The following is a 25,285-nucleotide window of genomic DNA, read 5'->3' as shown; positions in this document are numbered from 1 at the left end:
TTTTTTTCAAAGTTTATTTATTTTTGGAACAGAGAGAGACAGAGCATGAACGGGGGAGGGGCAGAGAGAGAGGGAGACACAGAATCAGAAACAGGCTCCAGTCTCCGAGCCATCAGCCCAGAGCCTGACGCGGGGCTCGAACTCACGGACCGCAAGATCGTGACCTGGCTGAAGTCGGACGCTTAACCGACTGCGCCACCCAGGCGCCCCAAAATCTTTCTTTTTAAATGCTAATTGCTTACATACTTCTACTCACACGTCTCTGGAATTAGAATAATGTATAGTTTTTACCTTGTTTTCAGGTATAGAAGTTATCGCTTTCATGTTAGTTCCTAAAAATGCTGCCGAGTTGACCCAGTATTTGTTTACTTGTTCACATCCTCACCTCTTCAATATAAAAGACCTCTTCTCCTTGACCCATCACTCAGGTACTTCCCTGGCATATTTCATAGCATCTCATCTACTGCTTCTAATCTACTAAGCAGCTAAGGCATTCGTAGGATGAACTGATCCACGCCAGTGTATCAATGACATTTTAACTGGAGCCTTCTAGAGAAATATGCTAAGAACAGTAATAGTTACGTGTATTGCATGCTGTGTCTCAGCCACATTAAATCCTTACAAGAACCCTGTGAGGAAAATATTATCTCCATTTTCTAGATGTGATTTGAAGGCCAAAGAATCTAAATTTCCTGCTAAAGGCTTTGGGCTTATTATTTCTTTCCATTCAACACCTTTACTTTGAGACAGAGATTGAGAGAAAGAGAGAGAGAGAGCATGCCAGCAGGGGATGGGCAGAGAGAGAGAATCCCCAGCAGGCTCTGCTTGTCAGTGCAAACCATGAGATCATGACCTGAGCCAAAATCAAGAGTCGGACGCTTAACCGACTGAGCCATTGAGGCACCCCTCAACGCCTTCACTTTGAATGACTACATCATGCTACCAAAAGAGCTCTCCCACTACATTGCCTGAACTGTGAAAGAGTTCCTTGAGCAACTACACTGAATACGTTGTCCTAAGTGGACACGACCCGGGATAGGTGAGGTTCTTTATATAACAGACAATGGAACACAGCCTGTGCCGTGACATTTCTTTAAATGTACATCAGAGATACTCCAGACATCACCTGCAAAAAGTTGGCTTATTTGACTTTTTGAAGATAAAACACTGTAATAAATGAAATTAAAAATCTCTACCAGGTTTTTGTTCCACTCCTTTGCTTGGTTAAAGAGATCCCAAGGGTCTGCATATCAAAAAACCTACAAAAGTGTGGTTCTCCTGGAGATGGCTTGCATCCCAGTTGGCCAGTATCCCTGTGGGCAGTTGAGCCCTTGGAGAGCTTTATATGGCTGCAGCCACCATCGCTTCCAGGATGTGGTCACTCCACTCACTGGCTTTCTGCCTGAATTTCACAATCTAATGAATTTCTCCACTTGGAGATTCTGAGAAGTAAGGGAGATGATTCATTTTCAGAAATACCAAATAAAAGCTGTGCTGTCTAGTTAACAGTAGGTTTACAACCTAAAACGGAGTCCCCCCACCCCCCACAATGGAGTCCTAAACTCTTGGACACTTCACTTCCTGGTTCTTCTTCCCCTCTCCATTTCACGGACTTATTTTTGAGGGCTATGCAATGAGCAAGCGCCAAAATACAAACGAGGGACTGCAGGTCTCTGTGTCACCTCAGGAAATGTACATTTGTTCCAATCAGACTACTTTTTTGCCTTACATGGGTATAGGCGATGTGTGGGTAAGGCTGTAACTCAGCCAATGAGGAATCGGGAGGGACGTGCATGCTAGGAGATAAACTGTCTGCTGTAACTGCCCCCGAGTGTGCCTGTCCATCAGACACCCGCTTTTGCAAGAACGTTGATTAAAGCCTTGCTTCGCTGTGCTCCAAATCTCCATGTTCCTCCTTTGAATGGGTCAGTGAGAGATTGAAAGTTGAGGCTAGCATCGAGGTTCTTGCTGTTTCTAGCACTGCCCCTCCTCCCACCCTACCCCCCCCCCCACATGAATGGGGTAACCTAAATAACCTAATTGCCCTCTACAAAACCCAGAACATTCATTCTAAACTTATCTTCAATTCTGCTTCCCCCCATCCCATCAACCCTTCATATGAATGCTCCGAGACCATTATATTTTGATTGAATGAGCAGTTCCTTTCAGGGTCACTGCTCTGTGCTGCTCCAAGACCAACATCTTGTAATCTCCTGCAGGAGCCATTGAGCCTCACGCTCAAATGTCCTCCTTGTCCTCATGGCACCCCATGTAAGCCTCTTGCACAGTAATTAATACATTGAAATTCTATGTTCACATGTTTCTTGTCCCGGTCTAACTGTTCAACCCCAAGGTGCAGTTGGAAAGGCCCCGTGCTTCTGGCTGTGGGAGTAAAATGAAAAAGGTAGATGCAAAGACACTGAAAGATGAAGAACCACTAATTTGTAACTACTCAAATAGAGGGGGGCAGGTAGCAGAGAAAAGCATCTCGTAGGTTTTCTGATTGTGGATTATCAGAAAAAGATGAGGCATCTGATACAAAGATGAGGGGACAGAACAGCAGACATGATTTCTGGCTTCTAGGTTAGTATCTGATTTATCAGGCCTTGCAGTGTAAATAATACTTTTAAAGAAATATTTAAAACAGACATTTTTATGTCTTGCAAATGCCAAACAAAATCGTAAAGGGCAAGTTGTTTGGAGTGCTTGGGTAAAGTGGCCTGAAAACAGCATGCTGGAGGATTTACATATAACCATTAACTGGGTGAAAGCTTATCTAATGATCGATCAATCAATGGATTGATCCTAAATTTGGGGGCTTCCTTTTGTTTAGCAAATGCTGACAAATTTAAGAGATGACAACCAACTATTTTATAGCCTAAAAAGATACATGTCAATTAAATTGAGGGAAGTTTAAGTGATGGACAGGAATCAGGATCTTCCTATAAGCTTCCTAGCTCGTTCTTTAGTACTAAGGATTTAATTTCCATTGTTAACTAACTCATAATATGCACATCTGGAAGAACAGGTCCTTTTTTATTTTTTAGAGCTACAACATAATAAATCATATATAGTATTGTGGTTGAATAAATATAAATAATCATCTTTTATTATAGTCCATTCAATAACTCAAGTTGTTTGCAATGTAGATCATTTATATTGGTAGGGCACACTCCTACCTATTAGAATTTTGTAGATGTATTTTCTGCTTTCAAGCAAAATTTAAATAATAGTGTATTACAAATGGTGAAATCTGAATGACCAAGAATTGTTAGATAAACAGGATCATCAGTTGAAACAGGTTTCCAAAGACCAGTTGCTGGTTTTGTTGGACTTGAAATTTGGATGTTCGAATATTAAAACACTTTTCAAAAGAGAAGTTTCCTTCTTATTCTTAGTAAATCCTGTGTGTTCACTTATACATTAGTAAAGGTTATTTCTTTACAACTTTTTTGAGTAAAAACCTTCTGGGTTTTTCTTCATAGCTGGACAGGTAGAGGGACATAGTTTAAAAATGTAATAGCTGACATTAGAGGGAAACTCAAAGTCTCTAATGCTTCCTGTCATATTTTTAAATCTCACAAGACTGCATAACACCACAGAACATACTGGAGAACTAGAGGGGCGGTTATTTCGGCTACTCCCAATGTTTGGGATATCGAATATAGTCAACAATTCAACAGAATTCACCTTTGGCCTCTGAATCCTTAGATATAGCAAAAGAAGTGGGTTCAAAATGATGTGGCATATCCAAAATTGGTACCATTAACATTTAATGAGCTGCATCATTTCTTTTTTTTTTTTTTCTTCTTCTTCTCTCTCTCCCCTCTCTTCTATTCTGAGAACAGAGTCTATCCATCTTTGTATGCCTGTTCTCTAGCATGCACTTCAACAGGGCAAGCACTGGGTAAATGTTTAATTAAACTGAACATAACTTGAAGAGAACATGGTAAAATTTTAATCAACTTTTGCTATTCTATTTTATCTGCATCCTCTTTTTACACACACATTAAGTGGTAGATACTTCAGCCCAGAATGTATTTGTCCCAAAGTATTTAAGCAAACCAACTATAGGAATTCAGCCTTTTGTCATTAGAGGCAAGTCTTGAGTCTCTACTGTTTAAGCCAAGTGGCTGGGGTAGGGGTAGATATTTGAGAGGGAGACAAGAAAACATCATAGTCATCAGTCACAGGGAAGAAGAATACTCCATGAAACCTTCAATTCAGGATATATTCTTGTTCCTTCCAGAAGTAAAAGACTTCATTAAAATGCAACCATGTGTGACACAAGAAAGTATTTTGGATGAGCCTTATCTCAGAAAGATTTTACTCAATATGTCACCATGGCATGAATCTTTGTAAAATATTGCATTATACATAATCACACACAATCTCAAGCAAATTTAAATATGATCCTTTGTAGGCAGGTTGGAGAAGAGAATGGAAGAAAAAAAAAGAAACCAATATGAAGGCACTTAACATTCGTTAATCAGGAAGAAAGCAGCTACACAGGAATAGCGTATTATCCTTCTTGGAATGTAAACACATTAATAATAAAACAAAAGTGAAAGCAGCGAGCTGGATTGACCTCTCTGCGCTCTGATGTATCTCTGTTTTCAGTGAGTCATGACATTTTGTCAGTCTTACATGCTCTCATGGAAAAAGTCTGTTGCCTGCTCCTTATCGCCGTTGTCACTATCTGGGTTATTCTGTAGCTCTTATTGCTTCTTACATGAGTTAATTTATCAGCTAAATATCTGCTTTCTATATTTCCAGGTTAGATCCCATTGCCTTGCCTTTCCCTCAGCATTCCTATCCTTCAGAGCCCAGGAGTTTTACCTTTACAAAACACAAATCTAATCAATGTCACATATGTGTGTGCACGTAACCACTTATAATATTAAGATGACCCATAGAGATCAAATACGTAGGGCCTCCCATGACCTGCCTGCTTCACGACTGTGCCTTTAGCTTTATCTGCTACCACTCCTCGCCCTCAGTCCTTCTGGACTATGTGTGGCGCATTCAGAGGCTCCATGCTTTCGTGGGGCTCATTCTGACTGGAATGCGCCTCTCCCTTCTCTGCCTCCTGGTTCTCCTATTCATCCTTCAAGAAACAGCTTTCTCTGGAGCTCTGCCTAGAACAACCCAAATGCCTTGCCTCTCACACTGTGCTGTGCTTTTCGATAGGACCAGAAAGTGGCAAAGCTGAGCTTGAAGCCAAAACAGCAATGAGCATGTGGTCTGTAATGACACCGGTCACCCTATCAGCACCCTGAACAATACTGTACGTTTTGTTGTACAGGAAAGCAAAACCTTAGGCATAAAATACGATTTCAAAGGCTGACATACCTGGAAGCCAAAACTTCCATTCTCAAATTGTTAGCAAGAAGTTACTGATTGTGACCATTTTAACATTTCAAAACCACTGATGCTGAAGACGTGTAATGATAGGTAACACGCTAATATTTGTTGAGTGAATAAATGAATAAAATGAGTAGAGTGTGTTGAAACCCCAAGAGGCCTCAGAAATTACAAGGGTGAGGAAGGCTTTAACAGATGGAAGGAAGAATCATGTAATCCAGTGAAGAATAATTGTATGAAATCAAATATATCTAGGGATTGTAAACATTATTTCACCAAGAATTTTTATAATATATTTAACTAGTATTTCTTCCTTAAGCATAATCCTCTGAATCATCAGTGCCAACTGAAAAATAACCAGGATCCCAAAGCATACAATTTCAGAGTTCATTTAACATGGACCACATTCATCCAGTGTAATTCGTGGGGATAAATTTCTGAACTATCCACTCAAAGTTGGTGAAAAATACAAAAACTCATATCAATTCTAGTAGTATTACTGGTCATTTATTGATTTTTAAAGGACATGAGAGGAAGCACATGGTCAACAAGAGTTTACCAAATAAATCAGAATGTCATTACTCCAGGAATCTAGATTGAAATGGAGTGTGTGTCACAGCCTGCCTTTTATTAGTGACTGTAAGGCATGTCTTTCTGTCTTCCCCATTTGGTTTTGGTTCTCTGAACGCAGGGATTTCTGATTTTATGCCCCTACCCTGACTACAACAAGAAACTCACAGGTAGCTCTTTGAGAGTTTCAGTGGATGGATGGATAATTTGCTTACCCAACCTCCAAAATCCAGAAACTCTAGGGTAACTCTGATATTTGTTTTTCTGTACATCTCATTGGAAGCTTGTTTAGAAATAAGCAGAACCATGGAGGAAGGGAAGGGGGCAAAATAGTTACAAACAGAGAGGGAGGGAGACAAACCATCAGAGACTCTTAAATACAGAGAACAATCTGAGGCTTGATGGGAGCATGGGGGAGAGAGGAAAATGGGTGATGGGCATTAAGGAGGGCACCTGTTGGGATGAGCACTGGGTGCTGTATGTAAGCAAGGAACCATGGGTATCTACCTCAAAAACCAAGAGCACACTTTACACACTGTATATGAGCCAATTTTTAAATAAATTGTATTTAAAAAGATAATAAATAAAATAAAATAAAATGAAATGAAATAAAATAAAATAAAATAAAATAAAATAAAATAAAATAAAATAAAACGAAACTGCTGAATGCCCAGCAAGGAAAGAAAGAAAGAAAGAAAGAAAGAAAGAAAGAAAGAAAGAAAGAAAGAAAGAAAGAAGGAAAAACAGAACCTTTGAAATGGCAACTGGGCAGACAGGCAGGGACTTAGTCTGCTTGCACCTTTTGCATTTAGAAGAATGTATAGCTTAAGAAACATCCATTGAGGCACCAGTTGGGATGAGCACTGGGTGTTGTATGGAAACCAATCTGACAATAAATTTCATATTAAAAAATAATAAAATACAAAATACAAAATAAAAGAAAAAAGGAAACATCCATTGAATGTAAAGTACAAAACTTATCACAACTCTCAGTTTCAAACGCTCCATTGGTTCTGGGCATCAATTTTGTCTTTTAACTAAAAACAAAAATAGTTCATTCCAGGAGAAGAAATAAATTTCAACTCTAAGTTGAAACATTTGCTTGTAGTATTTCATCTGGTATTTTGCCAAGCATATGAAATATGTGATTAAATACATTTATTTTCAACAATATCCTATTAGTTCCAAGCTATAAAACTACGAAGGTGTACTTTGTGAGAGACTGCCTTAACTGCAGAGTCACAGAAGTCCACCCAACAAATTTATTATACAAATTAATAAGAAATTCATTTTAGACTAATTAACTAAAGCCCGATGAAATCATTTTCCCTTAATATTTTTCACTTGTGTCATCAAGAAGATGAAGGAACTAGCAAGCATCTTGTCAATATTGTCATCAAAGGAAACAGTATTAAAATGGAAGTCTCATTGCTTTGCTTGATAGGGCAGATCTTTAAAGACGTAGGGTATTGCTTATACAAGGGAAGAAGGAAATTTTAAGAGCCTCAGGCATAACTATACAAAGAACTGGGCTAGATGAATAGGGGTCAATAGAGAAAGAGGGAAGCACAAAGTGCCCTTAATGCTTCTGATACTGTTCTTTTTTATAAATGGGTTGGGATTAATGAGGAACCCCACTCAAAGACATATCTGATATTTCACAGAATCCTTTCCACTCTCTGGGAGAGAATCTCAAGTAGCACAGGTGTTGATTTAGCAATGGAAACAGCTCTCGTTCAAAATTGTAAATCTGAAATGTTTTCTTTTTCATTTTGATCTTCATTAAATTTGGGTTGCTTTCCTTGACTTTGGAGGGAATAAAAATATTGAGGAATACTAGTCTGTTTTCATGAGATGTTGAAATTTTTCTCAAAAAGATGAAAGAAATCATAAGGTTTTTTAAAAAGGAAGACAAAACTCTTACGACAGCAGAAGGATTACCAAAATCAGTACCAAGGGAAGAGTGATACGGCATTTAAGGGGCTCTTGCCATAAATAATGACTCATGCCTTTTGGAGAAAACATGAGGCTCATGGGGACAACCAAAAAGCAGTGTTTGCAGCAGCCCATCAGAGGCTGGGGCATGGAGCTCCTGAGAGGGACACATGTAGGGGGGATCGGCAATGTTGCTGGGCTGCTGCAGAGAAGAGACAGCGCTGTGTAGAGCTGACAGGACCAACTGATGAGTGAGCGGGTTTCCTGCAGGGTGACAGATGTGCTTCTGAGATGTGTCAGACATGGCAATCTCTACCCACCTCCTCTGATCCACGCTTGAACAAATGATACTGCTAGAAGAGACACTGAACCATCTTCAAGTGTTATAAATCCTTGAGCAGGAAAGGGAAGGGTGTAAGACAGCTACTGCTTTAAATTTCTCCTTCCAAAAGAAATTCAGATTTTCTTGCCAGACGAAGGGGACAAAGACATGGAACCCTTCATGACCTTGATGCTTGCAAATGGCTTAAGATACTATGAGGAATCTGAAGATCACCATATACCAGGACAAGCAGATACTGGGAGACTAGGAGAATTTACAAATAAATCAATGAACAATCAATTGGTTCAAAATAGAGGAATGTTTAAATAAGAGCACATCCACTTGATAGATTATTATGAACCATTAGAAAAGATAAATACAAAGACTATTTAGCCACAAGAGAAATGCACTGGAGAGGATGGAAAAACACCCATAAGAGGAAAGACTGGGTGCGAACAGATGCTGTGTTAAGATTGAGCGAAATAATGTATGGCAAACATCTGTTCCAGTTCCCAATACTAGAGGGCATTCTACAAATTTAAAATTAGACAAATTTTAAATTGAATTTAAGGAAGTTATTAGAATCATGGTTGTTTTTTCATTTTATTTATGTCTTGTTTGTTTGTGGCTAGACATACAAGGATCACAGGAAGAAAAGGGAGAATCTGTGTGCTCTGAGATGTGCAAATAAAAAGCAGAAAAGTGCCAAAGAAAACAACCTGCAAAATCAACTTTTGATAAGGGGACATGAGAAACGCATAGAGCGAATCACAACACAACTGGAGCTTGGTAACACAGAGGAGAAAGTAATTTGGAGAGGGATAAAATACTATTTGTGATAGGGCACCTAGGTGGTTCAGTTGGCTAAGCAACTAACTCTTGGTTTCGGTCAAGGCCATGATCTCACAGGTTCGTGGGTTCAAGTCCTATGTCAGGCTCTGTGCTGACAGTGCAGAGCCTGCTTGGGGTTCTCTCTCTCCCTCTCTCTCTGCCCCTCTCCCACTAGTGCTCACTCTCTCTCTCTCTCAAAATAAACAAACATTTTTAAAAAACAAAACTTAAAAAAAAATTGTGATGTAAGACATGGCAGGGTGGGTGACAGATAAAGATGTGATTTTGATAAAGGGAAGTAAATTATCATCCTGTATTATCTCTAAGACTTGGTGGAAGGAAAATTTATAACAGAATAGTGCACACAAAGAAAATGACTTGCTTCAAAGCTAAAAAACCACTGTGATATTATAGGAAGGCATTCTTGGTGTCATGAAGATGAGTTCCTCTAGAGGATATGAGAAACTCTCAGGCAGACAGGTGGAGAGCACCAGGTGTCGATAAAAGGAAAGAAACGTTGAAGAGACAGGGCAGTGGGAGCTAGCACCCATGGCAACCAGGCAGGAGGAGTAATAGATGAGTACCTTGGGTGTCATCCTAGCAATGCCACTGAGGAGGGATTCAACTGGAAGACGACTTCACTCACCTAAGTTTCGATCAGTAAAAACAACATATCTGCTGCTGAACTTTCAAAAATTCTCCCAAATATCAAGAGAAGATTCATTTTATTCAGGCAGTTGAGGCAGGGAGAACATTCATTATGGACTGAATTGTGCCCCCCTGCCTCAATATTCATATATTGGAGCCTTAACCCTCAATATGACTCTATTTGGAGACAAAGCCTTTAAGGAGATAATTAAGGTTAACTGAAATCATAAAAGTAGGGCCTTTCAAGGGCCAGGCCCCCCTAGTGGGATGTGACTGGTGTCCTTACAAGAAGAGGAAGAGACACCAGACGTCTCTCTGACTGATCACACACCCAGCGGAAATGGGATGAGCACTGGGTGTTCATGTGAGGACATAGTATGAAGGTGGCCATCTGCAAGCCAGGAAGAAAGTCCTCACCAGAAACCCTGCTGGCACTTTGAGTCCCAACCTCTAGAACTACGAGAAAATAACTTTCTGTTGTCTAAGCCTCCCAGTCTGTGCTATTTGTTATGGCGGGCTTTGCATACTGATACAATACCCAAAGGGAATAGAGAAGGGAATGGGGAAGGAGAGGGGTTAAGTGAGAAAGAAACAATACTGGCAGAATGCCTGGGTCACACAGTGTCACCATCTTGCAGAAAGGAGTTGTTTTTTCTTGGCAATTGGAGCATTTTTAGTCCCTTATAACCTGTTCTTGGGATTGGTGACTCAAAGAAGGAACTTAACTGAGTGGGTAGGTCTTTGGTACCAAGGAGCAAGGGGAGTCAATGGACATTCAGAGGATTTTACAGGTGTATACACCAAGTGATGCTTGACACGTCACTCTGAAGAGTAAAGAAGAACTTGTTAATAAAATACAAGTAACAGAATCCTTGCAAAGAAAGTAAGCATGATGCCTTATAACTTATGTCAGAGAGGGAAGCTTGAGACCAAGCACATGTGGGGTCCTCTTATTCAGGGGAGGTGATTCCAAAGGCTCAGAGAGAATATGAGTGTATTCCATTTCAAAGAGCAATAGATTTGGCATCATGGAAATCAAGTCCAAGCCTTAGCTCTCCTCGCCCTTACTCATGGCTTTGGAAGTACGTCCTAAATTTCCATTTCCTAGTTTGTAAATAATGTTAATAATGTCTGCCTCCACCACCTTAGAGTCCACAGAGTGCCACACAAAAGGAATATTTGTCAATATTAATAATAACATAGGTCAACATATGCAAGAAGCTATAAACTCTAGAATTCCGGCAATGACAATCCTAAAGGTACACAGTGAAGAGTAAGAAACATGAAGGGAATCTAAAAAGAGTGATGAATATTTACAGGAAATTAACAAAAAGAATACGCATACAATTCAAAGAGGAAAATAAAAGCCCAGAATTCATGAGCACTTGTAAAAATAGGTAAAGGCAATGAAGTTTTGCTTATGTAGGGAAGAGAAGACAAAGGAAGCAGCGGTTACACTCTTTATAAAGTTAATGATATAAAGTTAAAAAAAATAGAGAACTACAAAAGGCCATATTTCATTCTTTCTCATTGCCACGTAGTACTCCACTGTGTATATAAACCACAATTTCTTTTTTTTTTAAATATGAAATTTATTGTCAAATTGGTTTCCATACAACACCCAGTGCTCATCCCAACAGGTGCCTTCCTCAATGCCCATCACCCACCCTCCCCTTCCTCCCACCCCCCCATCAACCCTCAGTTTATTCTCAGTTTTTAAGAGTCTCTTATATTTTGGCTTCCTCCATCTCTAACCCTTTTTTTTCCTTCCCCTCCCCCATAGTCCTCTGTTAAGTTTCTCAGGATCCACATAAGAGTGAAAACATATGGTATCTGTCTTTCTCTGCATGACTTATTTCACTTAGCGTCACACTCTCCAGTTCCATCCATGTTGCTACAAAGGGCCATATTTCATTCTTTCTCATTGCCACATAGTATTCCATTGTGTATATAAACCACAATTTATTTATCCATTCATCAGGTGATGGACATTTAGGCTCTTTCCACAATTTGGCTATTGTTAAAAGTGCTGCTATAAACATTGACAATAAATTTCATATTAAAAACAGAGAACTAATTTTACTTTTCTTCTACCCTCCGTAAAGGAAAAAAGTCTTCAAATGGGAAAATGTAAAATACAAGCCAACATAAAGAAACTGAAGTCCAAGATAGATGAAGAAGTTGAAGATTTCTTTCTGGAATGCAAAAACAACTTTGTAGTACAACTTCCAAACTGGAGGAGATCACTGGCAGGTGCTGCAGAGATGGGGAGGCGCAAGGATGACCCGGACAGCGACAGGCGCGCTTCGAACTTTATACTCATGATGTGTTTTGTGTTTGCCTGTCCACTGAGTCCTTAGTCCAAACATGATGTGAGACAGTGGCCTATCAAATTATAATATGAAAGGGGGTGGGGAGGGGAAGATAGAGATAGCGAGAGCCAGTAAGAACTGGTTGGCTGTGATGATATTCATTCTAGCGGATTATGACACACGAGAATCAAGTACTCAGCCTAGCTAAATGAAATATACCAGAGATAAATACAAAGGCAAAAATGGTTTTTTTTTAAAGGAAAAATACATGGTCTCCTAAATAAAAATGTTAAGTAATCTTTTTAAAGAAATTTTTTTAATGTTTATTTATTTTTGAGTGAGAGAGACAGAGCACGAGCAGGGGAGGGGTAGAGAGAGAGGGAGACACAGAATCCGAAGCAGGCTCCAGGCTCTGCTCTGAGCCTGAAATGGGGCTCAAACCTACTAATCGTGAGATCATGACCTGAGCTGAAGTCAGATGCCTAACCGACTGAGCCACCAGAGGCCCCAAAATACATCTTATCTTTAAAAAACACACATTGCTCCAGCTTACCCTGATTCTGTTCATCTCCTCTCTTTTTGGCGTTTCAAGTGAAAAAAATCTAGATAAGTCACCTTTTGGTGTATTCTTTTCACATTTACCGAATATCCTCTTTTCTCCAGGCACCGTGCCAGGTGTTGCAGACACAGAAATGATTAAAATAATACCTTCGCCTTTCAAAGATTTCACCATTTTGTAAAGGAGACATATTCTCTAAAAACACACTTTGAGAGTCTGTGATCAGGGCAGGAATAGGTGAGCACGCAAGGTGCTACGGGGCATCTGCCAAGATGGTGACAGTTGAGATGGTTTGATCAGGGAAGACTCCACTGAGGAAGAAAGTCGGGTTTGCTTTAGGTAGACGTTTTTCAGGAGGATTTAGAGAGAAGTGGTTGATGGCCATCAGGCAAAGGGAACAGCAGATGTAAAGGCCAGGTCATAAAGGCCAGAGGACATGGGGAGGGGCAGCCCTGTGGTAGAGACACAGCAGCTGAGACAGAGGAACACGGAACAATCGACGAATACAGAAGACAAAGATATTTGCTGTGCTAATAAGGCTGAACTTACTGTTGGAAACACCTAGCAATGAGATAGTGCTACAAGGCAGGAGTTACTTTCTTTTTCGATAAAACCTTAAAATTGATTAAAGATATCAATGTATTATGGCAGGCTTCCTTAAAAATACAATAATATGTGTAGTATTTAAAAATCATGCATGATGTGGAACGGAAGGAACTGAAGTCCCAGGAAGTCATGAGGAAAGAAGGAGACAGCTGCTGCGCTGGTCCTACCAGCCAAATCAACCCTGGCAATCTGTAAGATGACAGATGCCACAGCCAGATCATCCTCAAATCCAGGAGAAGGAAAAAGGAAAATGATCAAGGCTCAATTTTGCTAATTCAGAAAATCAGAGAACTGCCAGCATCTTCTCTGGAGAATGTTTCACTGATTACTAATACTACATACATTCTTTTCATGCTAATCTGTTTCATGTTGCAACTACACACACACACACACGCACACACACACACACACACACGCAGGCACGCACGTGTGCGTAGAGAAACCATTCCATAGGCAAGCACACAGCAAGGCTTTCAAGAAATGAATGTGGTCATTTACAAGGCCACACCACTAAATGGCTCAGTTTTATATGTCAAGCATAGCAAATTATGATGATCATCATTTTATTCTTAGTACCTAAAATTCTACCTCATATTTTATTAGCCCACTTTTTCCATTTCTCTAATAGATATTTGATATGAGATACTTTATTTCACCACGTTCTGTTTTGTGATTAGGTCCTATAGGATGCTATGAGTTTAAGAAACCAAATGTTACCTTCATTGTTTGCTCTTTGCTTTCTTAAATGTAGCCTACTTCCTTTCCCAAATCATCCTCTCTTTTGTTTAAGAAAAGGCTACACATCTTATGATCCTTAAAAGATTGTGTTATGACATTTCACAGGTGCCTGACGTTTTCTTAACAGGATTATAATACAGACTCCATGTTAAAGCACAACACTTCAAATAAGCACAGAAATCATATACACAGTGGAACAAAAGAGCCTATCTGAGCAGCTTTATAACCTCGCACAGAATTCCCTCGCCACCACTTAAGATAGAATTGTTTTTATTTCAGCAGTGTTCTTTTAATTAAGTCCTAAACATCCAAAATATGGCAAATGTAAATATGTATTATAAATCCTTAATTAAGAGGATTGCTAAGCTTTCACGGAGCTTCCCGTCTTAGAGATGGATTCTTTTTGTTTAAAATCAGCCAAAATCGAGAGATAAAAGTGAATGATGTGAACAATGTTTTTTTTTTAATATATGAAATTTATTGTCAAATTGGTTTCCATACAACACCCAGTGCTCATCCCAAAAGGTGCCCTCCTCAATACCCATCACCCACCCTCCCCTCCCTCCCACCCCCCATCAACCCTCAGTTTGTTCTCAGTTTTTAACAGTCTCTTATGCTTTGGCTCTCTCCCACTCTAACCTTTTTTTTTTTTTTTTCCTTCCCCTCCCCCATGGGTTCCTGTAAGTTTCTCAAGATCCACATAAGAGTGAAACCATATGGTATCTGTCTTTCTCTGTATGGCTTATTTCACTTAGCATCACACTCTCCAGTTCCATCCACGTTGCTACGAAAGGCCAGATTTCATTTTTTCTCATTGCCACGTAGTATTCCATTGTGTATATAAACCACAATTTCTTTATCCATTCATCAGTTGATGGACATTTAGGCTCTTTCCATAATTTGGCTATTGTTGAGAGTGCTGCTATGAACATTGGGGTCCAAGTGCCCCTATGCATCAGTACTCCTGTATCCCTTGGATAAATTCCTAGCAGTGCTATTGCTGGGTCATAGGGTAGGTCTATTTTTAATTTTCTGAGGAACCTCCACACTGCTTGATGTGAACAATGTTAAACTTTGTTTATAATGCCCTTCTCTTGGCACCAGTGTCACTTTACTGCACTGTCTTCGAGAGTTACATTCTGCTTCAATTTATCTACTGGCATTTAAGCCAAAATCTCTCCAGCCATTTTCTGCCTTCGTTGTCATGTTCAGAAAGACTAGCAACGCGGGACCAGCTAGAAGTTAAGTGTTCGAGTCTGTGAGTTCTCCATGTCATATCCTAGAAAATAAAGCACTGTGGGATCACAAAAGAGCAACATTGCCCCTCTGTTTGGGATGAGGTGAAGTTAAATCCAGAAAGACCTCTTGCTAATTTTTAATCCCACATACAGTTTTAAAACTATACCAGAGATTATTCTGGTATGGTAGCAACAAAGAAAGAATCCTATTCTATACTCCAACATTACTTAGTTAAAAATGTGCCACTCAGGGGCAATGTTTTCCATTTCTCCACCAATATGAACCATTCCCCAATTCCCACCAAGAGTATCTACCAAGATAAGCACGTGAGCACACATGCGTGCACACTCACATGCATGTGCGCGCGCACACACACACACACGCACTGACAATTTCATCTCAGCAACTCATTTCCCTTACAGGCCATTTTCAATTTAGCTCCTTCTTTCTGTTTGGCTATCTACTGATCAATATATTTTAAAAGACAAACACATAACAATATCTTTGAAAACTAAAGATGTCCTGAAGATCTAAGTACACACACACACACACACACACACACACACACACACACACACCCCTTAGGGCACAATTATTAGCCCAGAGAGAAATTTCACTTTCTCAAATTTTCCCAAAAATCTCTCTCTTGAGTCTGACAGAGCAAAGGTCATGTTGACAGGAAACCATGGTGCTCTCAGGTGTGGGTCCTTCAGCTAAGACATCTATTCAATATCATCCAGGTATCTACCAACTCTAAGGTTTGCAACCAATTCCAAAAAGAGTTTATCAGTGCCCTTATTTAAAGGGCATTTTAAAAAATCTCCATATATAGGTTATAACTGCAGAGGAAATCAAGTAATAAAATTAAAAGTTACAGTTTGCTTTGAAACTATACGATAAATGCAATTTAGGAAGGCAGGTGAATTTATATATTCATGCTGTTTCTAAACTAATACCAACCTATGACCTCAGTTGTAAGTACCATAATTGCCAGTGGGGGAAAATATGGTCACAGAAACAAATATGCCTTTTATGATTTAGAAGCACATAATATCTTATTCTAGAGCACTGCCAAGTAATGAGAAGTACTTAATAAAAAAAGTAATTAGAGCTATAGCCAACTGATACGTATCATACCATTTTTTTCCTTTGTGATTTAAAAAGCTTAGAGGTAAATTTCATCACTGCTCTATTAAATACTTATGGCATTAAAAACTTTTATAGTTACTAATTTTAAACTACTTAAAATGTCAAATGTTTTCAAGCTTCACTCACTTTCCCAATTATTACAATGGAATGACTCATTAACTGTAATATAAACAGACCCAATTTTACCTCCTGTTATGCTATGTCTCTGATTTTATTACCAGCGTACCACTTTTCCATGAACCATGACAAAAATCCATGGGGAGGGGAAAAAAACAAAACCAAAGCAAACACATACACTTCCTCTTCATATACCAATTTTCCTCAAGAGAACTGAAGGAATAATGAGAAGTTGAAATGCACTTTACATGTACATTCTTTACGTTTCCATAACACTGTAGTTTCAGGTACCATGTATGTGAATACTTCAGCAAAAGACATTTGGACAAAAACTTTACCCTCCAGAAATCAATTAGGAAACAAAAATATCTTTACTTGTGCAGGAGCATATCAGATTTGGTCTGTACCAAATGGACTCTGGAGCAGTCAGCATTGGGGAAGGTTGAAATTCACAGTTTAAAAAACAAGGAAAGCTGGTTGGAGAAGTCAAATAAAAAAATACATATATGCATACACACATACATGTGTACCTAACTGAGGCACACAGGTGGATAGCTAGCCTTAGAGCCCATGGAAAAAATGTAAATGTTGCAACCTCAGACATCAGTTTCCCCCTAAAAAAGCAGTCAAGAAGATAATCCAATGGTCAATGATACTTCTGTTATTTAGAAATGCAATTTACTGTCATTTAGAGTTATGGTTAAACTATTATTTCTCAAGAAATTTTTAAGTCTGTTTTTAAGAAAAAACCCTCAAAGCCTTCAAATTACAACATACATCTCCAGACTAAATTATTTCATTTAAGTATCTCTAGTTAAGTGAGGCTTTTCAATGAGTTCATTCTTTTAGAAGGACTTTCAGTGATAATCATAGGGTCTCCTAAAGCTCCCTAATTTTTGTCCTCACTTAGTTCAGGGCATTTATTTCTCTTTCTTAGATCTTTTCTTTTAAGTGACCTTAGCATTTTATCCTACAATTCAAGACCTGTTTTTAAAGCTTGGTTTGTTAAAGAGTATTTTTAAAAGTCCATAATTGAAAGCGCCCTTCAAACAATTATCCACATATTCTCTGAGAATTCACTCCACCATCACCACCACCACCAACACAGCTCATTTCACCTCATGAATGCAGCGAATTCTTGAAACATCTCCTATTCTGTGCAAATATTCTGCCAGAGGTCTCCTCTTCCCTATCATACTCATTGTCTTGAAAAACAGCACTAATTCTAGATAAACACTAAATAAGTAATGGAGGCTAAAATTTCTGAATCAATAAAAATTTTTAAAAAATAAGCTAGGCAAGAATTGAAATAGCAGCCCACTGAAAAAAATTAGATCAAAGCCTGCATTATTTAATATTTCACCAGAGATATTCACTACCAACCTAATTATACATATCTGGGATGTATATAACAATGTTGGATAAGCTTTCATAACTCCTCCTACTGTTTTCAGGGGCTGGGTCAGTCTGTGAACTTTTAATCACCAGGGAGGAAAGGTGGAGATTTTAAAAGGAGAATGGAGGACTTAGGTAAACTGACTAGCTGGCAACCGAAAGGTCGTGGAATTCATTAGTTGATAATATTAAGGCCCTAATATTGATTTATCTGAGGTAAAAGTAACTCAAATTCTAAATACGGGATCAAATGGAGAAAAATGGATAATTATGGAGCAAGACTGATACTCTACTATGAAAAAATTCACAGCCATGTAATGATAGTGTCACTGTCCCTCATAATCATTTCACAGCAGTCATGCGCTCCACCTAAGTTCTTGCTGACACCCAGAGTAAGTCACATTGGAGGGAGCTCTGTGAGACTGTCCTTGGTTGTCTTTGATTTGGAAACTGGTCTTTGGGTGGTAAGACAGGACTCTTCATTAAAGCTGAGCCATTAAAAACAAAATTACGAAAAATAAAGTATTTTAACATATGGCTACTTACTTTGGAAAAAAATGTCACAATGGAATTAGAGTGAAAAGAATTTGTAAAATGTTAGGCTCCATCAAATTTTTAACTGAAAAAAAAAAACATTAAACGGTAATGTAAATAAAATGAGGCCAATGAGCAGTTCTTGGAAACTAAAAGTAAATACAACTCCAAATGGACAAGACATTTACATAAAAATTAATTATGTTGGCATGAGTAGGTAAAAGGCACCTGCTTAATTATTATGAATTCTCAGTGGGGAGTACTTAAATGAAAATCTATTTTTTAATTTATTCTAGCAAGTTTGCCAATTTCAAAATTTGTAGGAAGCTGCTACTGTAAAAGTCATAGGGACAAGAACACTCTTCCAGTAACATCATCTCCCTCATACAATCAGTGATTCCAAGCGCAAGTTTCTGATTAGTATGGAATGGGATAATTTACACTCATGAAAGTATAAAATAACAACAGAATGTTCATTTAAAATATCTAAGATGCTGAAGCTTTACAAAGAGTTGCAAGTAATTCATACCTGTATGTTATTCAGAAATAACAGATTTCTGAATGAGAAAGTCTTGAAGAAGAAACACACGAGGAAGATACTAATCTGCAGGTCTCCTCTTTAATAGTTCCTGGTAATACTAGCATTACTTTCAGTACCATGATTCCACAAGTACATATTTCTGTGCTAAATAATTAAGACTGAATTTTATCACAGAGCTATAATGTATATACGACCCATGTCTCACCATTATTTTGTATGTTACTTAAATTAAGTGTCAATGAACTTTATCTATAAAAGGCCAGATAATAAAGAATATCATGTAGGTCTTTATAGAAAGAGAGGGACATCAATTTTAAGAACATTTTATTGATAAAATGCAAAATGTAACAATAATGGAGTACAAATTTTTGCCATACGGGTCTAGTAATGAGAGGAATGGATGACTGAAATTGAAATTTCATGTAACTTTTTTGGACCACAAAGAACTCTGCTTTTAATTTTTTCCAAACATTTAAAAATATAAAAACCACCCTTAGCTCACAGGCTCTACGAAACAAGGCAGCGGGCCGGGCTGTATTTGGCCACTGGGCCATATCTCGCCAACCTCTGAGCTAAATATTATTACGTTATCTGACAATTGATATTATGCAATTCTATTAATTTGTTTTCACTGAAGAGGTAAATTAATTCCATCTTGATACCGAGATTGGGTCCCCTAAAGGAACTGTTTGTATCTGATACAAATTCTGCAATTAAGTTCAGGAGACAATGATGTTTATCACTTAGAGTAAGCACTATGTTTCATGTGGAAGTCCTACTTTTGATCCCATGTTAGCTGTGAGCTGCGTTATCCCCGGAGGTGGAGGCTGCCCTTATTAGAAATTACTGGGGATGCCTACAATCAGAAGTAGGGAGAATGTACCAAGCTGGTGAAAACAAACTAGTATCATTGCTAGAAAAGGAAGCCAAAGCGCATGCTCACTTCTATGTCCAAAGCTCAGCAATTTATGCATTGTGTCATGTAATCATATTTTATTAGTACTTCACTGTTACAGTCTAGTTATTTTTTTGCCATGGAAAGAAATTCTTGGGAGAAGGAGGAAAAAGAAGGAAGCTTTGAGAAAGAATCACAAGGTGGAGTTTGAACAATTTGGGAATCTGTCCAGTTGCATTCACACAGCATCCCAAAGCCCACAAAAGTGATCATCTGCTCAAGGAATTACCTTCACCTATTGCTGATTTCAACATATCCTTCCCAGGCTTCCCTTAGGGTAGGTATCAGATAAGCCTTTTTTTTCAATTAGATAAAAGAAAGAACTTAACTTCTAATTAAGTTATTCATAAGCTACTTGGTGAGCATTAAATATTTTCAAAGTAAGGCTGGGGAGGAGGTCAGAAAGCCTTCATCACATGATCTGCAAGAGTAAAAATAACAACAGGACTCTTACTTGCCTTAGTATATACACCCATTCCTTCTTTTGTGGTGAGTCAGCTTCTCCCCCCAAAACATCTTAGGGTTCAGCAAGAAACTATGAGTCCATAAGAACAATTATGAAAACAGAGGTCTTCCTTCTCAGTGCATGTCTCTTAGTAGCAAGTGAAGAAACCAACAGCCTGTGCAACGTATGAAACAGCAAGCCCTTCCACCAGGATCCGTCTCTAAACTTTCAAGAAAGAACACCTCAATACAGTCACAAATCTGTCTTGACCAGAACATAGAGGAAAGACCTGGGGCTGATTCACTGCTTTTGAAGTGCCAAGTAGGGCGCTAGTAGGCAAAGAACGTGGTCCATTCAACCTACTTCATCTTTAGACAGGTGAGAGGAGTAAGCGGAGCCACCAAATATGTGTGAACACATGGGGCCGGTGGTTTTTTACAGATTTATACACATATATACACATGCGCATACACGTAGACATACATACATGTATATTTGTGTGTGTCTGCACAGAACCCTTCTGATGTAAAGTCACCCTGTTGATTAACTAGACCATCTAACATTCAAATTAAAGGGCATCTATGTGCCTGGTTTACAGAGTGCTGTCCCATGAAAACTTACACATTGGCAGCCCGGGATAGTTTTGGGCTGACTCAGTGAATAACAGATTTGCTCCTGGTGAATCGGCTGTAAATAAAGGGAGAAAGTCTTTGTATTCACCTGGGAGACCGACCTTTAATTTTCTTTATTTATATTCAGTTCTCCCTGACTTTAATATTGGTATCCGAGATTGATTCATGTTTTAACACAAAGTCTTGTCCAGAAGAATTACTGGAGTTATTTTAACACTTTCAAAATGTTTATGCTGGTTGATGGTCACTTGTCCATACACTGAACCCAACCTTGCTGGGAAACATATACACTTGTTCTTCTAAACAAGACAAAAGATACGAAGCTCCTATGTAGTAAGTAGACCTTGCTTCCTTACAAAAAAAACCCAAAAACAAAAACAAAAACCAAAAAAACCCCAAAAACAAACACACAAAAAAACCTATTAAAGAATAAAATAAAAATTAGGCAATGAATTTTTCTCTTATATATATTGCTGCAAATCATACCACCTAGGTGACATTAGCAAGAAATTACTAGATGCAATGTTAATTATATGAGGGCACTTACTGCATTTTTGACACTTTAAGGACTGTCAACTCAATATATATGGTAAGCAAGAACTCCAACTTTAATATTTAAAGAATTCATAATAATTTAAAATTCTATAGGTTCTTTAAGTTTTTCAAATACTTAGAAGAGCATTAAACCACTTCGTGAACAAACGAAAGCTGAGAAAATACAGAACCGGAGTTGGAATTTTAAGTGTCAGCCGGAGGCTCAGCCAAAGCTAAGCACCCCTGAATTTCCTGCTCTCCTCAAGTCTCAGCAGCTCCTCTGAGATGTATTCAGTAAACACACTAAAAGATGCGTTACAAAAAGAAAGCTATTTCATGTCGATGTGCCTTTTACTGGATTTCAAGAAAACAAACATAAACAACCATCAATAAAACAAGTATCAATCGCACTCACACATTATAAACCCAAACGCAGGCAGTGTCTTGGAAAGACAGGACTGTGTCTAGGCCAGACTTCCAGCTCTGCTTTCCTGAAGGGAAGGATGCTTCAAGTGATGTGCTTCACATTGTAAGAGTGACCTCTAGTGCCTTCCTTTTTTGTTGAACTTCTGTAGTTGGACGATGAATTACTTCTGCCTTCTCTGCAAAACTTTGTGTGCAGGGGTCTGCGTGTCTGTCGTGTTACCCTTTGTCTACTACAACGCTTGTCAAATGCTACCATGACAGCATTCGAAGACTGTGACTAGGTGAAAACATGCAAATTTTCTGGTCTCATGGAATTCTTATACAACCAAATTATAACTGAATCTGAAACACAGGACAGCCATCTGAGGGATGTTCTCCTCTTGCAGAGAGATAGATACACCATACCATTAAATGAGCTAATACTGCATGGAAACCTGACATCACAGTAGCCACACAGTGTAAAGGGACATTTGGCCTGTGCCAGGTGGGCCATTTATTATGTTTTCCCCACATCAAAGTGCTTCAGTGTCGTCAAGGGATGTGCCATAGCAAATGCCTGATTACTGGCTTGTTCGTATCCCCTAAACGTAACCCTGGTTATACAGCAGCAGCATAAATTCCTGAACAGGCCTCATAGCCCTTTCTGGAAAAGCAATTGAGCTTTTCTTTTTAAATCAGAGAAAGAGGTAAAAAGTTGAATTTGCAGAGCTTACTTATCATTCATGGAGGATATAGAAATTCTCCCATTTAGAGATTTAGGCCAAATATAACTTTTAAAACTTTTTCTATCTCCAACAAAAAGTGGATGAAGGGACTTCGGCCAAATTATTTCAGATGATACTTAAACAAGAAATAAAGTCTTAATAAATCTTCTCTGAATCAAATAACTTAGAATATTCAATCACAAATGTATAAAGTTACAAATAATACTTTTAACAATTAATACTTCTGACAAAGCACCTGAATGTTTTTCCTTTAAGCAAACTGTAGGAATCAAGCCCCCTCTTTCAAGAGTACTCAAATCTCATTCTATACGGAGTGAGGGCACAATTCTTAATACTGAGGTTCACCTCCACCAATTTTGCTCCTGAATTCTGCAGTGCATTTCAGTTATCAGCCTGGCATCATTTTAAAGATGCAGTCTGCCAATGCAAACTTCAGAAACCTAAGCTAATGCAGCATAATGTGAAGTCTGCCAGTTGTTTTCCTGTTAGACATAATTCCAATAAAATTCAGTAATCCTTAAAAAGGAAGAAATGAAGACATTCACAGGCGATTCCCTGGTTAAGATGCTAATTTAATGTTTTACTAGAACTTGAGCTTTATTCAATGAATATTCAAAGATGAGAGGATAAGAGTCTGCTCCTGGACAAAAAAAAAAGAAATGACACTTTGCATATTTTGACCAGACCAGGAAGAAAGACATGTGTAAAGCAAGTCACATTCGCAGGATTTTTAAGTGAGGCTTCATTTATAGCAATATGCTTTGCAGCAATTCCAGTTGCAAAAAATAATCATAAAAACAACAGAATTAAAGTTTCGCAGACAGCCCCCCCCCACCACCACCACTGCAAGTTTTAAATCATTTGCTGTATACTTACAGGAATTCCCAGCTATAACCCTGTTCCAATTTTGAGTAGATAACAGAAGTAGCGTCTTGAGGACAGCTCCGGCGACAGACCCCATGTTCACATTTACTGGGCTCCCCCAAAAGATCGTGAGTGGCTCTCCGCGCCGTCTGGGTCTTCAGCACCTCTGGGTCTCTCAGTGGCTCTCCCTCCTTTCTCTCTCTCACTCTCTTTCTCTCTCTCTCTCTCTCTGTCTCATACACACACACACATACACACACACACACACACACAGACATACACGCTCCCCCCACACAGCCCTGGCTCTTCACTGAAAAGCACCCAGCATCTTTCCGAACAAGCATCCACACCGACCAGGCCACGCCCACTCCTCGCCGCGGCGGTCCCCGACCGTGGCCGCGGTCCCTCCTCCGAATTCACAGCGGCGCTCAGAACCCACCGCGCGCCGAGCCGCTGATGGAAGCTGCACCTGCAGACGAGGCCTGCTGCTCCGAGGCCTCCTCGGGGCTCCCTCCCCGCCCCGCTCTTCTCCAACAGTCCTTAACCCTTTCTCCCCTCTGGAAGTGTGGGTGGGGGAAGGGGCGAGAAGGCGAAGCCTCCAGATTTTCTGGAGGTCTTGCCTTTAGCGAAGCCAGTCAACACACCGAGCACAATCGTAAATATCCGGGAGGGCATCCAGGTAAAACTGCATTATGTTTCAAAACAAAAGCATAAAAGAAGACAGAAATAACTAAGCAGTATTGGTAAACTGTAGCTAAAACTGTGCTCGGGGAAAATACTCGCTGCTGTTTTTCTCTGTTTATATAAAACTATCCTCCTCAGCTATGGTGCCAGGATTTTATTATGGAAATTCCTCAGAAGGAAACAGACATTCCTGTTTGGCAGATATTTAGAATCATCTGGTAATAGTCTGCGAGAAATTAACATTTCTTATTTTAGTGCATCAGGAGGACAAATCCACAAACTGAGCGCTTTGGATGGATTTATTTTGATGAACGCATCGTGCTGTGAATAGACAGCTGCATCCTACAAATTCTTTAATAACAATTCCCCAAAGGCCTGAAGTGAAAAATGCTGGGATACTAAAGAAGGGAACCCCCCCCACACACACACATGCGCGCGCACACACACACACACACACACACACACCCCAAGCCTAAACAATGTAAAGATGTAATTCAAATGCTCTAAAGGAGGGAGGAATAAACTTGAATTCAGAAGACCATCAGCCACAGAAAAATTACTCTTCTAATGGCTGATCCATGAATACTGCCATTTCTTGAGTAGAATATTAAAATATTTAAATAGTGGAGTTAATATCACACAATGATAAGTACGTCACATGGTGTCAGAGAGGATAAATAATCTCTTTAAAAGAAATGTGAAGATATTTAACTGATAATGTGCTCGATTTTATAAGAATAGGAATCCAAGAGTTGCCAAGCATCTCTGGGTGATTACACATTAGAAAGAATAAGCCTATGGCAGCAGCACCCTTGCTATGGAATGAGTGAAAGGAGAAAAAAGACCGAAGCATCCTCCTGTCTAGCTGCAAGAGCTAAACAAACAAGTTTAGCTCTTGCCTACAAACAAAGCAGAACAGATATTTTTACTTTTCCTATTTTACAGATGAAAAAACAAGAACAGAGAATTTAAATAATTTGAACAGGTCGTAGAGTTAGTTAAGTAAAGCACTGAACACTGCACTTTGTTTTTCTGACTCCAATTTTAATGCTCTCAGCCTGGGACTTATTGCTTCTCACATCACAGCACACCTCCTCCTTGACCAGTCAGTGGTGGCTAAAACCCGAAGCCTTAGGAAAAAAACAGCAGGGAAAAGAAAG

The 25,285-nt window shown here is 39.1% G+C and overlaps 1 protein-coding gene across 3 annotated transcripts in view; it reads right to left on the bottom strand.

Moving 5' to 3' along the window:
• CNTNAP4 (contactin associated protein family member 4) overlaps window positions 1–23,812 on the bottom strand; it is a 256,666-nt gene extending 232,854 nt beyond the window's left edge. Inside the window, exon 1 of one of the 3 annotated variants that reach the window (XM_040443180.1) lies at window positions 23,454–23,812. In XM_040443180.1, the coding sequence (XP_040299114.1) occupies window positions 23,454–23,538 (85 nt within the window). In that variant the 5' untranslated portion in view covers window positions 23,539–23,812. The remainder of the gene's footprint in view (window positions 1–23,453) is intronic. The other 2 variants (XM_040443179.1, XM_040443178.1) reach the window with 2 other exon arrangements.
• Between the last annotated feature and the right edge of the window lie 1,473 nt (window positions 23,813–25,285).

This window comes from Herpailurus yagouaroundi, unplaced genomic scaffold, assembly GCF_014898765.1.
Source record: "Herpailurus yagouaroundi ecotype Mexico unplaced genomic scaffold, PumYag 190, whole genome shotgun sequence".
NCBI lineage: Eukaryota > Metazoa > Chordata > Mammalia > Carnivora > Felidae > Herpailurus > Herpailurus yagouaroundi.
This window is presented reverse-complemented; position numbering and strand designations above follow the sequence as displayed.